This window comes from Pygoscelis adeliae, unplaced genomic scaffold, assembly GCF_000699105.1.
Source record: "Pygoscelis adeliae isolate BGI_AS28 unplaced genomic scaffold, ASM69910v1 Scaffold156, whole genome shotgun sequence".
In the NCBI taxonomy this organism is placed as follows: Eukaryota; Metazoa; Chordata; class Aves; order Sphenisciformes; family Spheniscidae; genus Pygoscelis; species Pygoscelis adeliae.
Window position 1 is genome coordinate 2,506,593 of NW_008825016.1, and position 15,303 is coordinate 2,521,895.

General features: G+C 47.2%; 1 protein-coding gene across 1 annotated transcript in view; it reads left to right on the forward strand.

Moving 5' to 3' along the window:
* The first annotated feature begins 1,554 nt into the window (after nt 1–1,554).
* The window catches only part of LOC103918878 (chromosome unknown open reading frame, human C2orf40), a 19,847-nt gene continuing 6,098 nt past the window's right edge, over nt 1,555–15,303 (forward strand). The window contains exon 1 of the mRNA XM_009326295.1: nt 1,555–1,640. Within this exon, the coding sequence (XP_009324570.1) occupies nt 1,555–1,640 (86 nt within the window). The remainder of the gene's footprint in view (nt 1,641–15,303) is intronic.

A 15,303-nucleotide genomic window follows, 5' to 3' on the forward strand; every position in this document is an offset into this window, starting at 1 on the left:
GTGGGGCCACGTGGGAGCTTCTCTGTGCATGCTGCCGTTAAGGCACGGCGAGAGCAACACCTTGGCACGTGCTTCAGTCCCTAAAGACCCAGCAAGGTGCATGCAGTGCAGACCAGACACAAACCCGCATGAAGTTTACCACCTGGGGACATGCACTAGCTTCTTGTTGCAAAAGCCTGAGTTAGCAAGGTGATAAAAAGCAACCAAGCCACTGGAGTCCCTTTTTGTTCCCGTTGCTGTAAGACTGTTACCAGCGGCAGATTTGTCTCTCCTTCTCCCAGCCCAAAAGCCTCCTGAGAACTGGATTTCTCTCCCGAAACTGCTCTGGTTGGCAGCCCTTCAACTACTGCAGGGAAATGACTCACAAGGGACAAGACCTTTTGGCAGGACAGAGGGCCAGGGATTTTAAAGCCCCTGCAGGACAAAATACTGAAGGGGCTGGCATCAAGTGGCTTTTGAGCAGGTGTCTCTGCAGAGGCTTCTTCATTTTCCAGCAAACCAGGCAGAAGAGTCATGAGAGCTTCCTAAGGAATACCTACGAGCAAGCAGCATCGTTCCCCACTATGTGTTTGTACAGCCATTATCACGAAGTGTTTGGCTGCTGCCACCCCACAATTAAATCAAGGATGAAATCCAGTCTGCCTGATTTCACCTTTCTTAACTGCCGCCGTGGCTACACCGCCACACTGGGTGGCAGTGCTTCTTCAGTTGCCTTTTTTGCTCAGGATAATGTTCTGCCAGGTGGCTGGAACAACCTCACCCCTCGCTGTAGTTCGAAGGGGAACCCCATTGCTCAAGTTCAGCTGCCCATTTCCACATCCTCCCTGGTCCCATGTCATATGCTTGTTGGGTGCGTCACTGCCACTCACAAAGCCAGCTAGGAGAGCAGCCCACCTCCGCTGTTGCTGTGTTAGTCTTCTGCCAGCTTAGTGAGCTAAACTGGCTGGGTGAAGAGACGTGCTGTTGGAGCCAAGGTGACGTAAGCAGTGAGAGCAGATCCTAGAAGGGATGAAAGGAGAAGAGAGGGTGTTTATGGTGGTGAGCCATCAGGGTGGCTCAGTCTCATCTGACTTGGTCCTCAACCCTGCCTGATGCCCTCCTGTCCGCTGTGCTGTGGCTCATTCAGTCAGTGACAGGGTGGATCAGGAGATCAGGTGAAGTGACGGGGAGGTTGTTTCTCTTTTTTCCCTTGGGGTACTTGCAGCCAAAGCCACCTTCCTGATCTGGATCGCTGCATGGTGAAGAGTTGTGTGGGCAGACACAACAGTGTGGGAAGAGGCAGGGCAGGGATTGCTTAGCCCATCTCTGCTGTTAAAAAATGTTCACTGCATCGGAGCCTCAGGGACCAAACTTGAACTTACATTTTAGTTTTCTAGGAGGGCAGATCTCTTCAAGTAAGCGCCGATGTTTCCTGTGAAGTCAATGAAGAACAAAAAAAGTTTTGGAGGCTTCCAGGTCCTGTTCCTTTAGGTTTAGGTGCCTACACTAGGTGGATTGGGTTTTGCACAGTAAACAGCAAGCCACAGTAGTGGTATTTTTGAGGTGTGCACGATCATGTTACTTCCAAGTGGTGGCAGTAAATACAGTCTTGCTTCTCAGTACTCCTACATGAATGTGGATGTGTGTCTGGTTGGCTTTAGGTGAGCCCCGCGTGGAATATTCGAGCCTTTATGCAGCTGCACGCAGCTGCTTCACCACTGTATGTGCAGATACATGCCATGGCCACAAGTATTCACACCCATGTGGCCAGACATCCTGAGGTATGATCCAATGGGTACATCCATTTCTGCTGAACGTCTGAATATGTATCTTGTCTTAGCTGTTCTGGCACTAAAAATACATAATGTGCCTCCAAAATACAGCTTTAACTGCATCAAAAGTTTCTTTAAGCTGACTGTGATTTCCTTAGGCCATTTGCAATGTTACTGGGATGTCCCACTGAAAACCAGACCTTTTCAGTACGCAGATGCCACGCTTGTTGTCTGCCCCTGACTAGTTACAGAGTCCAAGAATTTATTTTGATATTACTGATGTCCATTCTGTTTATTCCTCCTGGATTATCCATCACAAGAGGTAAAAAACACTGCGCCTGGAGTAAAACATAGCTTTGCTGCCACAGCCTTGTGAGGTTTTGAGCACAGCTGGCATTTACTAGGAGTATGGGTCTTTACAAGATGGAGCCTTATTTCCTGCAGTAAGGTGAGCTTGCAGGTCATGCCTTCTCCCTCTGGCCCTCCCGCTGACCCTAGGTGTGCCATTCCTCCACGCACCTCCTGCCTGCTGGCTCTCGGCTCTGCTGCACCAGCGGATACTGGCTCCCAAAACCTGCAAGAAATTAAAGAGCACGGAAATCCTCCCGGGTGCCTGCCGCTCATCGTACAGCTGACACAAAAGCCCAAATTCCTTTTACATGAGAACACGGTACATCTGCTTGCAATCATCTTTCTCCAGGCAGCTGGCCTGATTAAGCAGAAATGCGATTCTCCATGCTTGGACTGGGGAGTGCTCAGCAGACGCCTGCAGCCGAGGGGCTGGGATTCGGGAGAGGCAGAATAAACGCGCCTTTCACGCCCGGCATCCCCAGCAGTCCTGTGGCTCCCGCGCTCGCAGCCTTGGTCGCTTCTTGCCCTGCTTGCAGGAGGCAAGGCAGGCTGAAATAAAGAGAAACTTGTTCTGTGGCAGGAAAAGTCATTTCTTCTGGCCAGGCATTTGGGAAGGAGACAGGAAGCATATTATTTTAAAGGTAAACTGATAAAATATTTGTTTGCTGGAGGAAGGGGAGGAATGTCAAAAACATGTCAGCGTGCTTTGGAAAAAAATAGTGTCATCTTACTCCTGCCCTGATAACAACTGCGGGGTGTCGTAAAGAAATGTTGTAGCCTTCAGCGGTCTGTAGCCTCATGCAGGGTATTTTCCTTGCTGGAAGGATGCTCTTTGTCCGTCTGTGCATGCGTGTGTGTGTTTGCGCACAGGGGTGTGAATGCACACTCCGTAGCAGCAGAAATGGCTAAAAATATTAAGAATAAAGGACAGTGAGCGGACACAGAGGAATATTAGCAGAATCTCTGGTAATGTTATTGCTTGTTTCTTAATATTTTCTTTATTGCAGCTGACCAACAAGGAAACAACTAAAAACCTCTACTTTAATGAAAGCAGCTGTTTGTAGCACAGATGCGTTACGGTATCTACTTTTGTAGATTTGTCAGATTCCATTTCAAAACTTGCCTTTCATGCTGCTACAGAACAGGATCGAAAAAGTAATTTATAGGTACAATTAAGAATACCACATTTGGGAAATAAAGGGAAAGTATTTTTAACACAAGCAAGCTTGACAATTTAGTAGCTCATCTTCACTGTGATTCCTGAAAGCAAGCTGAAGGCAGCGGCCGCAGTATAGTTTTAGTCCTCAAATCTGTTCATCAGGTAATATGGTTGTAAAGGCTAGGTTGCCCCCACACCGCCCAAGACCGTTTTTTACCAGCGCGTAGTCCAGATAGCCTGAGGACTTAAGCCAGGTCTGCAGAAGGTACTTTGCCGGCGCAGCGATGCAGTTGTAGCCGCAGTGCCCCCAGGGCAGGCATGTCCCAGCCCAGCCGCAGCGTCCCTCCGTTTGGACTGACGAAAACGGTCAGAAGCGACAATTTGCCACATCCCTGACTGACGGTGCAGGAAAATGCTGTGCTGGAAGGCTGGGCAGGGGGACTTCGGTTAGCTCAGCCTGCTTTGTGTTTGCTCTTCAGAGGCATGCGGTTAAATTGGGCACGGACTTCTCCTAAACTCTTTGAACTGAACTCTTACCAAGACCTGCCAAGGTCTTGTTTTGGGCAAACTCTATTCTTGGCTTCAAACAAATGCCTAATAGAGAGGAGAACTCTCCTGAATAAGTCTGACTCTGGGCATTTTTAGGAATCTAGCTGGTTTAGAGAAGTTCTTAATATAAGGGTAGGGTGGAAGAACATTGTCCCTTAACAAGTGCAGGGAACGGTGATGGACAGACACTGCGTTAAAAAATTTTGGCATGCAGGGGTCTGTTCACATGTCTGCACATTTGAACATTGCAGTTTATTCACCTGTATTCATGTACACATGCAGAATTTTAAGGTGACGGTAGAATGACCTATGCTAGTGCATGAAGATTCAAAGGGAAACATCTGTCGTTAAAAAACAATAGGTAAAAACATTTATTTAGCACAGGCTGAAATATAGAAATGTTTGCATGCTGTGTTTGGCTTGACTGACTATAGGCAAGACTTAAGAGTTGTCCGAAAGAAACTCTGCGGAATCTGATATTTTCTGGGGCTTCTCTCCTAAATGTTCATTTGGATGTTGCAACATGCTGACACTCTGTAATAAATCCATTTGGGTATTGTTTAGAGGTCTCACATTCAATGCCTTTTTTTCATACGGCTTCATCCCCTGTGAATGCTAATGCAGATATACAGAGATGAGAAGCTCTCCGATGATTAGACACAGACAGGATGCCTTCAAGGCTGTGTCAACGGCCTTTGAAAATATTGATCGCCAAGCGTGGTTACCGAGAAAAGATGCTGAAGCCTTTGCAATCGAACAGTTAACAGAGCGTGGATCCAACCTGGATTTTCAGTTATAGGACGGATAAGCCCTTATGTCAGTCCGTCCCTGTGGCAGTTGGCCAGTCTGATGGTTGGGCCTCAATGTAGCGATGGGAAAATGCACATCTTTTGTTGTTCTGCTTTGTGAAGGCTGTGCTTGTAGAGAATATTCTTACTACTCGCCACGCAGCTTTCATCCTCAGCGGGAGGCACAAGCACAAGCCTTTGACTTCTAGGAGTAAATGTAATTTGTCAAGGCCTTACAGAATCGGGTCCCGCTCTTGCCCCTTGGTCTTTCCGACTTGTTACGCTACCACCCTTTGCCTGCTCTGCGGCTTACCTGCAGCCCCTCTGCTCCTCGTCGCTCTGTCATCAGACGTCATCCCTTTTCAGGTATTGCCTTAAGCCACTGCCGTGCAATTGATGGGAAAATGGTAACGGTTAGGTTGAAGGAAAGTTGGCTTCAGCTGGCATTTTTGTATAAATTTGGAGCGATCAACTTCATAGGGGATTTGTAAACGTACAAACTCTGTGCTACCACCTGTCTTTTCCTTCCTTTCACTTCTGAGAGAGATGCGTTGGTTTTAAGGCTAGAAGACATCACTCTGGGCTGACCGCCTGCATAATTCAGATCCTCTGACATCCCTGTATAAACTCATGTTTCAGGATCAAGAAGAGTACTTGTGACAGAGACTGTCTTTTAGCAAAAAAAAAAAATTATCTCCCCTTGATTAAGAAAGACCCACATAGTCCAAGACCATCCTTCTGAAGTTGTTCCACTGCTGTCCAAGAAAAATGCCTTGTACCCTCCACGTGCTTGTCAACACCCATCTGATGGTTTTCCCCAGGAGTTAGACACTGAGCCCATTACACATCCAATTAGGTTATAAGCACTCCAGAAGGGAGGCTGCTTCGCTATCTGCACATGCATCGCCCGTGCACAGAATTCAAATATTAGTAAACAAAATATACATGTTTCATAACTGTAATGGTTCTTGTCACAAACGCAGCCTCAGATCATTTTGGATAATTTATTCCTGAAGCTGCTCACATAGTCTGGGAAGGGCAAAGGCAGATACCTTTTCCAATCTGCTGCTATGCAGAGAATGTGTTTAGATCTTGGAATAATATTCCTGGTTTGTATTGTTTATTTACATATAAGAGTTTAGCTCTCTGTGTGTGAGAGCTTATTTTAAATGAAAATATATGATGTTTAAGTGGAAACCAGAGATGAATATGGGATTGAAACCTCTGATGAAATAAGAGGAGGTGGAATTTGTCCATAATGAATCCAAATGAAGGTATTCTGTCAGCCTTTGTTTTACTTTGGTTCTTTTTTAGCCTAGCCTGGAGTTGTCTGGGCGCTCGCACGGAAATCAATCATCTGTGCCTTGGGCAGCAGGGTCTCTCCCTGGCTAGGGGAGACTGATCGATTGTTTCACATATTGAGACCGTAGGTTTGATGGGAACTGTATAGGAATGGTGACAGTAGTGGAGATTTGAGGGTTTTGGCTTCTTTACTAAAATATATACCTTACAACATATGTTCCTTTTTCAGATAAAAAGAAAAAGCCCTCTCTCTGCTGTGTATTTCTCTCTTCTCTCTGCTATGCAGTTCTCTCCTTCCTCTCCAAACATTTCAGTACGGCTTGTTTTAAGCGCAAAATAAATTAACAAGTTATGCAAGATTAGTACTATGGAAAAGCTTTTCCATAGGCATATTTAGTGGCTTCGTAATGATTCAGAGATTTAGTTATACTGGTATTGGGGTGGGGTTTTTTTTCTTTAGCACGATTTCTAGTGCTACTATGTAGCACTGTTTCTCATGAAATGGCCAACCCAAACCACACGACAAAAAATTCGTATGAAATGATCAAGGATAAAATGTTGACTTTGCTAAACCCAAGGACACGTGTTGCATTTGAATCAACAGGACCAGGATTCTTCTTGTCCAGGTGCCTAAAATTTGCTCAGCAGCAGGCCAGGCGAGGTCTCTGAAAAATGTTCTCCCACGTCAAGTACTGCATGCTTCAAAGTGTGACTGATCTGTGCTCCCCAAGTTTTTCTGCACTGGAAAAAAAAAGGCAGCAAGCCTCCTATCTTACCGTCTCTGATTGATTAACAAGTGATTACCAACAGCAAAGTTATATTGCACGTCGCGTGCTGTCCCTGCATCTGTATTAATCAGCATGAAAAACAAAAATTTAAATGACCATCTTTAAGAAGATATTCTTAACCCAGTTATTACTTGAGCGAAAATAAATAATCTTACGCTACCGTGTGGCCTCTCCTGCTCTATCATATAGCCATTACTGTGCTCGTGCCATTTCTGTAGGGTACGAGAAGTCCACAAAGGTTTGTCTGCGTGTTTACTCACTTCTGTATAGCTAAACACTAACCTGGACACACATGGGAGAGAAAGAGATCAGTGTCACCAGAGCACCACTGTACAATTACCCTGCTCAGGTCCTCCCCAGCTCTCAATAATGTTCAGCTAATATGCATTCGACTTACAGCCACTGCATCGTTACTAATAATTACCAGGTGAAAGCATCTTTCCATTGTGGTGGTAACATTACCTACTGGAAAGGCAGTCACTGTCCTCTGCTTAGGAAGAGTAGTGCAGACCTGCAGTGCAGGTTGTGAAGAGATGTTAAACCAGGAAAATGTTCTTTAAAGCAAAAATCACTGCAGTTCTTCTTTAAAAAAGAGGAGTTGGACCCAAAGGTTTATAGCGGCAGATCTTGAGAAAGGAGGAGGTGAAATATTTTTGTGTTGGTTTTGGTAGCCTCAGAATTCCCATTTCTGAGGCAGATTAGCTTTCTGGTTAAACTGTATATCTGGTCTGGCCCAAACCTGAGTGATCTGGCCCAAAACAGGGCTGTCTTGCCCACCGGGACATTTTCGATGGCGAGGAAACAACATGCTGGCGATGGATGACAGCGTGTTAGCTGCTCTGTGCTTCAGCCATCTCCAGTGGCAAGAGCTTCAGGGCATAAGAGCAATTATGCCGATGCCTAGAGGAGCTAGCAGGGACCTCAGAGGCCTGTCTACATGAATAAATGTGGGCAGGTTCTTCTGTTTGGGTGAAGGAGCGCCAGCTTCAGTTCAGAAGTCATGCGGCCCTATTAGCACAGACAGAGCTAATGGGCCCTGCTGTGAGCTGGGTCAGGCCCCGTGCCGGGCTTTGGGATCGGAGCCCAGCAGCATTCCCCTCCGCCACCCACCGAACACGACCCCAGGAGAGCAAAGAGCCGGGGACGAAACGCCTGCCTTTCCAGGGGAACCACGTTTCTGTACGATGGCATTTTGCAAGATCCAGGTGTAGCAGCAGCAGACTGGGATTTAATCTTTCTGAGATAAATGGGATTCCGTAGGGCTCCTATGACTGAAAATACCTGTGTGCATGAATACTTGCAGGACGGACGCCTACATGATCACAACAGGCAAAAAAAATCTCCCCTCAAATTTCCCTACCCCGCAGCCGTTGTGCTGCCAGGTTGGCACACACGCCCTTTGAAGTCGCTGGCATCCAAGCGCAGCCGGGTGCAGTGGGGCTTCACGCAGGAAGATTAAAGATGTCACGAGCTCTCACTCAGCAGCAGCACGGAGAGACTACAGAAATTGCACTCTCCTGGAAAGAAACCAAACCATGAATCAGAAAGGTAATCCAACATCGAATGAGCAGAGGCACGGACTTGTTCACAGGCAGGGCTTAGGCGTTGGTGAAACTGGAAAGCACAGATATAAAGCAGAGCCAGCAAAAGCGGCCCCAAAGCAGATCAAGAGAGGTGTAAGGTCACACGTGATAACGTTAGGAAGACAAGTGAGGTTTCTGCTCCGATAACCTGAGAATCATGCTCTGAGCTGGGATGTGCCGCCTGTTACTAAGGCTCCCAAAGGCTCGTGTTCGACCTGAGGAGAGAGCAATCACCTGCCCTCCGCTGCGGATAGCTTTGCTGTGTTTCGACCGTTTGGGCAGACATTTTCCGTGCCGGGGGCCTGCCTCAGGCAGGCTGGCAGTGCTGCTGAAAATTTCAGCCCATGCAATTCCTACCTGCCTGGGAAGGCAGGCGGGGAAGAGCAGGTTGTTCTGCTTATGCTAAAAGTGCCTGGCAGGCTCGAGGCGATGTTCCAGCTCCTGTGCTTTGAAACAGGGGCTTCAAACTGAGCAAGGGGTGGCAGCAGCTGTCTGGGATGCGCCCCTTTTCCTTCCCCATGAAAATGCACCCACTTTGTCCCATTTCAAATTAAAAAAATAGTTTAAAAGCATGTGCTCAGTAGGTGTGTGCGTGTCCCTGCAGGTCTCTGAGGCTTACGTCCACGCTAGTGAGGTTGCAGTGGAGATGTGCAGGACTTGGCCTGCCACCCAGGCTGTCATGCATCGCTGCAGGCTGCTGGGGCTGAGGGGACTGAGGCACAGGGAAGGAAACCTGGGGTAGAGCTAACCCATCACTATCTCAAGCCCTTTGCTTCTCAGCAAGCAAACTTGTTCTGCTAGTAGACTTCCCTATGCAGGTAGATATCTGCTCTGGAGCACGCCCAAATTTAACAGGCATCCAAGTCATAGCTAAGGGGTCATGAAGATGCCGATTTGGCCTGCAGGGACCAGTTTTAGGCATTGCTAAAGTCTCAACCACAACACAGGAGGAAGCGATCCGACCGGGGTGCTCAGGCGCGATGGGATCGGTGTGGACTCAGATCGCCCCTCTCTCCGCAGTGACCTGCTCCTGGGCCAGTGCTTACTGAGCATCGTGTGGGCCTGACCCCCGGCTATTCCTTGGGGTGGGGTGGACATAATACCCTCCTCCAGCAAAAAGGAGAAGTTCTGTTTCACCAGTTTCACTCCATTCCCACTTCTGGCCATACTCTCCCACCACCTTCTTACTTGGCATCAGCTCTTGCGAACCGCCTACCTGAGCCATCGCAGCTCACTAGTCCTGAAGATAACTAACCCAGCAAAAGTAAAGCAGGTCTGCTGGTTTAGCACACTGAATTGGATCCAAAATGTACTAGAGCCAGTGCTGGCAAGAGAGGGGAGGAAGAGCTAGTAGGGGGCAGAGAGACCTCCCCATCTTGGTGGTAGCAAGCCACCACATTGACTTAAGCTCTTAAGGGTAAGGCAGCTGCCTCAGGAAGCACAACCTGCTTTCCAGCCATCCTCCGGTTTGTGCCGGATTCATTGTATCCTACTGAACTGTGCGTTGGAAAGGCTGGCTTCTCTGGTGGTGCTCTTTACAAAGGAAGAGACTCGTGCGCTGTTCTGCCAAGGGGTTTAGGGCTGCAGGTGGCAAGGGGAGGCATATTCCTCCGGCCGTGATGAAGGTGCCCAAGTGTCTGAAGGTGGCTGGGCTTGCAAGAAGCTCCTCTTTTGCAGCTTCCCCCCGGTCTTGCAGTTGCTGACATGATGTTGCTGTGTCCCCAAACCAGCTTTCTGGTGAAGCACAAGGGGGGAAATAATGATGTCATGGTGAGGGTTTGGTTGGGGGCCTGGAGAGACGGGCAAGCCGTGGCAGCCAGGACAGGGCGGCTGGCGGTGGTGTGGGACACTCTTCAGGGAAGGGCTTGATCACCGTGAATAGTGCGTGGTCACTGACAACACGAGGTAGCACAAGGTCAGATAGCTCTTTTTATTAAATGAGCGCTACCCACCCCATGAGTAAGTCCAGAGTTTTGGGGAAAGAACAAAAATGCGTACAAACCATTAAGACAGCAAGAAAGGGTAGGAAGAGGGATGCTAAAACCAAATTGCTAAAATTAAGATTTTTAAGACTTTGCATTTATTAATCTTTGAGTAGTTGCAGCCCATTTATTGTTTTTTTTGGTGGTGGTGTTGGTTTTTTTTTAAAGTGTACGTGCACTCTGGATGTGAATAATAAAATAAGGGAATGAAAACAAGTCAAAAATGGCTCAGAAATAAGAGTTCAGAAAAAATGTTTTGAAGCATAAAAGGAAAAGTCCCGAGAGACAGCAGTGAAAGAAAGAATAATTCGAATGAAATCAGGCTGTGGTAAAAAGACACATTTTAATGTACTACAGTCCCTCTCCATCTCCCTTCCTGTTAGACCTGACCTGCAGACTTGCCATATACTTCCAGGCTTATCCAAAAATACACTGGAGGCAGTGGAAGAGAAAAAGGAGAAGGATTTCTTAGAGAGAGAATTTTTTGTATCCCTCTGCGGAAAGGAAGCAGCCATGATCAAATAAGGTTGCTTGAACTAACCTGCTTCTCACCGTGCTTATTGTGAGAGCAATAAGGTTAATTCTGCAGTGAGGGCAGCGAAGTACTGTCAGTTAGTGAAGGGAAGGGGATGGACAGACCAACAGACACCATTTCTTATCTGACAGGGTCAGCCAGAAGCTGCAAAAAATATCATCAGCAGCCAAGCACAGGGAAAAAAGAAGAAATATGGTATTTTAAGCTATTTTCTAGGGAAAATATAAATACTAATGTTTATTAATAACGTGGACCAAAGTAATGGTGCTACCAGGTGAGACGCAATGGACGAAACGTGTCCCAAACCATGCGTCGAGGCCAACAACACTCATAGCCAGCAACTAATAAACTTTCCCTAAAGCAAAGGTGTTGGACTTGGGACTTGGGGCTGGTCCTATCACTATCAGGAGGACTCTGGAGCAGTGGAAGAAATAGTATGAAACTCAAAATGTTTTGGAAGGAACTGACTGACTTAAATGTTCTTCCTTCTGTTTGGAAGGAAAACACAATTCCTGCGGTTTTCTTGGAACAGGCTGCAGAAAACAATCCGGAGTGCCAAGTGCCTCTGTCCTAAGGCTAGCGACCAGGCCAATATGGCTGGGAGACTTCGTAAAAACCTCGTTAACAGAAAATAATCATTTTCTGGGTGTTGGGGACACTGTTCAATGCTGCCATGTTCTTGATCAAACGGGTAGTTTTAGTGGATCATTAAAATCTTCATGGTGCTTCTTTGCAAAAGATGAAGTGTCATCTCCTGCAATCCCTGGCCAATTTCCAACTTACCTATTTGCCTGTTAAGTTAGTAAGCTGATGCCAGGTCTCAGTATTTCATCATGAGTCTTGTTATATTTGGTGGTTTCTTTCCTTGAAAATCCAGCTTTGGGAGTCCTGTGATTATATAAGCATTTAAGCGACACTGTATTTAAAAACATTATTGTGTTGAAATACTTGAAAACATGAAACCTTATAAAGGAAGAAGGAAAAAAACCAAGATCAGTCTTTTTAACGTGATTTTTTTGTGCTTTGAATTTCTGACTATCCTTGAATGGTCATTACTGATGCTGTCTCTTACATTTTAAAGAATACAACACAGTTCTCTCAACAGCTACTGTGATGAGATGCAAGAGCAGAGGTGTCTCTCTGCTATTCAGGAATCTCTCTGTACTTAATTTTAGACAAAATGTACAATAATAACAAAGGGGTTCAGACACTTAAAAATCCAGTGATGCTTCAGGGCTGAGATTTTTCCACCGGTTTAGTTCAGATCAGTTAAACAGCCACGCATGCCCACACCACTTTAGGTAGGTTTAGAAGCCACTGGGCTTACAACCACTATGCGTAAACTCGGAGATCACGCAGGGGAAACGGGGTCACCTGAGCAGTCGCCAAACATGCAGCGAGTTGCAGAACCGTTTAAAAAATCAGCTAGAATCTTATCTGCTTACCCCCAAAAACGTACACAAAGTCCTGCAGGCTCCAAAAACAACGCTGGCCGGCAGTAGGCTTAGCGATAGGGGTTTCTCCAGCTCCAGCGAGCTCCTTGCCTGGCTCCTGCCCGTTGTTGCTCAAGGTCAGGCTCAGAGTGGCTTTCTGTTGGATTGCTCCCAAACTTCTACCTCAACATGCAAGCTTGCAAGACCATAGCCCAGCCCCATGCTGGGGAAGCGGCGAAACCCGCCAGCTCCATCCTGCTACCCTGCTGCGGGCATCCCTCCGATCAGCGGTCCCCATTACGCTAAGGGGCTTGACGGACTTTTACACAGTGCGTGAAGGGGGCCCTGCTCACCACTCCTCATCCCGGAGCTGTCTGGGAAACAGTCCTGCTGACGACATTAATTAACATCTTTCAACAAAGTTTCCACACCGAGAGTCTACCATTGTCACCAGTGGTGATGAAAGACATTTAACCAAATGACATCATTAGCGCAGACTTGCTTACCTAGAGCCCTTGGGGATGCTGCGCAGCCGTGCTGGCAGAGACCTCCCAGCACTGGCGTGCCAGTGGAGGCAAAGCAAGCCCTAAGACAAGCCTTCAGCTCCTTTGTGGCGAAGCAAGGGATGTTTTAAACATAGCGGTGTCACTGCTGATGGAGAGAACCCAGGAAACCACCGCAGCAGCATCAGTTGCACGCACAGCGGCTGTGTTTTTTACATGGCAAATAGCAGAAAGGGGTACTGTAGGTGTGTCAATTTGAAGGTAAATACTTCTAATGATGATGCAGTAGTCGCAAGCTCAGCAGAAAAATGTGTCTTACTACAACACCAGGGCCACACTGCCTTAGTCCTTAAAACAACCTGGAACAGAAATAAAGATTGCTACTGGAAAAACACGAGTCACCTTTTACCACTGCCTTTGAAAAGAAGCGGTGTTATATTTTTACACAACTTTTTTACTTTATGTGAAAAACTCTGTCCCCTGAACTGAGGAAGTGACCTCTTCTGGGATGATACTGCACTCAGTTTAACCCTGAGCATTATATTCTTCTGTCAATCATTTCTTCCACCACCAGAGCAATGATTTTCTGCAATAACCTTGCACGTGAGTCAATCCATTCTCTGGGTTTCACCAGATAGCATTTTATCTGGGCCATTTCTTGAGTCATCGTGATACATTTGGTATCCAGAGGAGGTATTGTGCTTCGTATTCCTTTGGCCCAGAGGTACCAAGTACCTGAAGTTCTGCAGAGCTCCAGCTCCCATGCAAGGCTTGTTACAAACCCACCAGCTGAACAAAACATCCTTTGCCATTACCAACATACCAGCTGACTGTAAATATTCATGAGTTATTGCCCTGGTTTTAGAAATTATTTACATCATGGCTGTTTCATACACATTATGAATGTACGTATGAACATATGTATATATGTTACATATGTACGCTTCAATTCTGTCCCTGCTAGCTATATTCTGCAACTAGCTATCCAAAAAACCTCAGGTGGTTTTAGTCAAGAGGCTGTCAACATTAAGCTCGTGAAAAAGGACATTGATTCTGAAGAACAGGCGTTTGCTCTAACACACGATGTGGAGTCTGCTGACACTTGAGACATGGGGCTATAGGGAAAAACCACTCAGAAGCAGTGACAGAAAGGACAAACTAATTTTGGTTCCCAGTTGCATGGGAGTTGAGCTGGGACACCGGCCTCCTGTGGGAGTGCTTCCGTCACAGGGGTCTGGAAGGTGCTGCTCCCTGCTGCTCTGCTGCCCCGTGAAGCCATGGCTCCTGCAGAGAGCTTTGGCTGGAGCGATCACATCACTTTTTCATGCTGCTGCCATTGCCATTCCAACTGGGATGGGCACAGGGGTCTGAGCATTAGCTTGAGGGTGGCTGGGGATGGAGGGAGGCGGGGGAAAGGCTTTGGGTGCAGCTCCAAGTACTTTTTTCACATGGGGAAAGACATGTGGGGCAATCAGGGGTGGTCGCCTGAAGCAACGTTCGGGCTGGGTCTGGGGAACCGCTGAGGGGCCAGCCTGTGCTGGCGCTGCTTCTGCGTTTTACGGCGAGTGGTAAAGCCAGCCACAGGGCCTTGTCCCACCCGTACAATTAGCTGTGCCTGAAATAGCACTGACGGGCTCCACATCTCATCGCAGGGAGCTGCCACACCACTGCACGGCTCCCTCGCCATACACATATGTGTATATATACACACATATGTATTCAATATACATATTTATATACAATTACAATATATACAGTGTGTGTTTGTGTGTATATTTATGTTTCAGCTGCAACCAGTCTGGAAACAATCCTTGGATCAGGGAGCCGAGGCCCCGGCGCTTGCCAGTTTTCTCACAAGTAGGTTACAGAGAGAGCCTGGCTCTCCCTCGCTCACTCTCGCCTCCTCCTAAATCCCTCCCGCGCTCCTCGCTGTACCCTGGCACAGCTTCAGCGGGAGGCGAGACACCCGTAGCGGTCTCCTGAGTGTCGTGGGTCTCTGCTGCGAGGGAAGAAAGAGGTTTGTGTCCGAGGACAGGGATTTCACTGGGCTTCATCTGGGGTGTTACTGGCATTCGGAGGGGAAGGAGCTGAGAGAAGCTGAATTCACTGAGGGGAGCTTAAACCCGAATTAGGAAAAGGCAGCATAAGTTTAGGCACCATTACAGTTAGGATCCTGCTGAGCAAGGGCTTTTAGTTTGCGAGTTTGGCTTTTGGTCTCTGAGTTCTTACTGTAAGCTCAACCTGTCTATACGTAGAAAAAGAAATCCGAATTATTTTTTAAAGCTGATCAGTTAAAATGCATAGCGGTTTTCTGTGGACTTGGGGGGTGGGAGGGAGGGAGAGAAAAAAAACCCTGAACTAAGTCACCTTTGGTTGGTTCCGATTCGTTTTTACGCCAGGACAGTCTCTCGATTTCCAGCTGCTGCTACAGGCCACTGACAAACCGGCCTGATGCGTAGAGAGATGTTGAATGACACGCTACAGCTATTTATTTTTTTTTAATTCCCCTGTAAGAGAAGCCTGCATGCGCTGCTGAAAGGTCTTTACCGGTTGCACTGGATTATGTGTAACCACAAAAA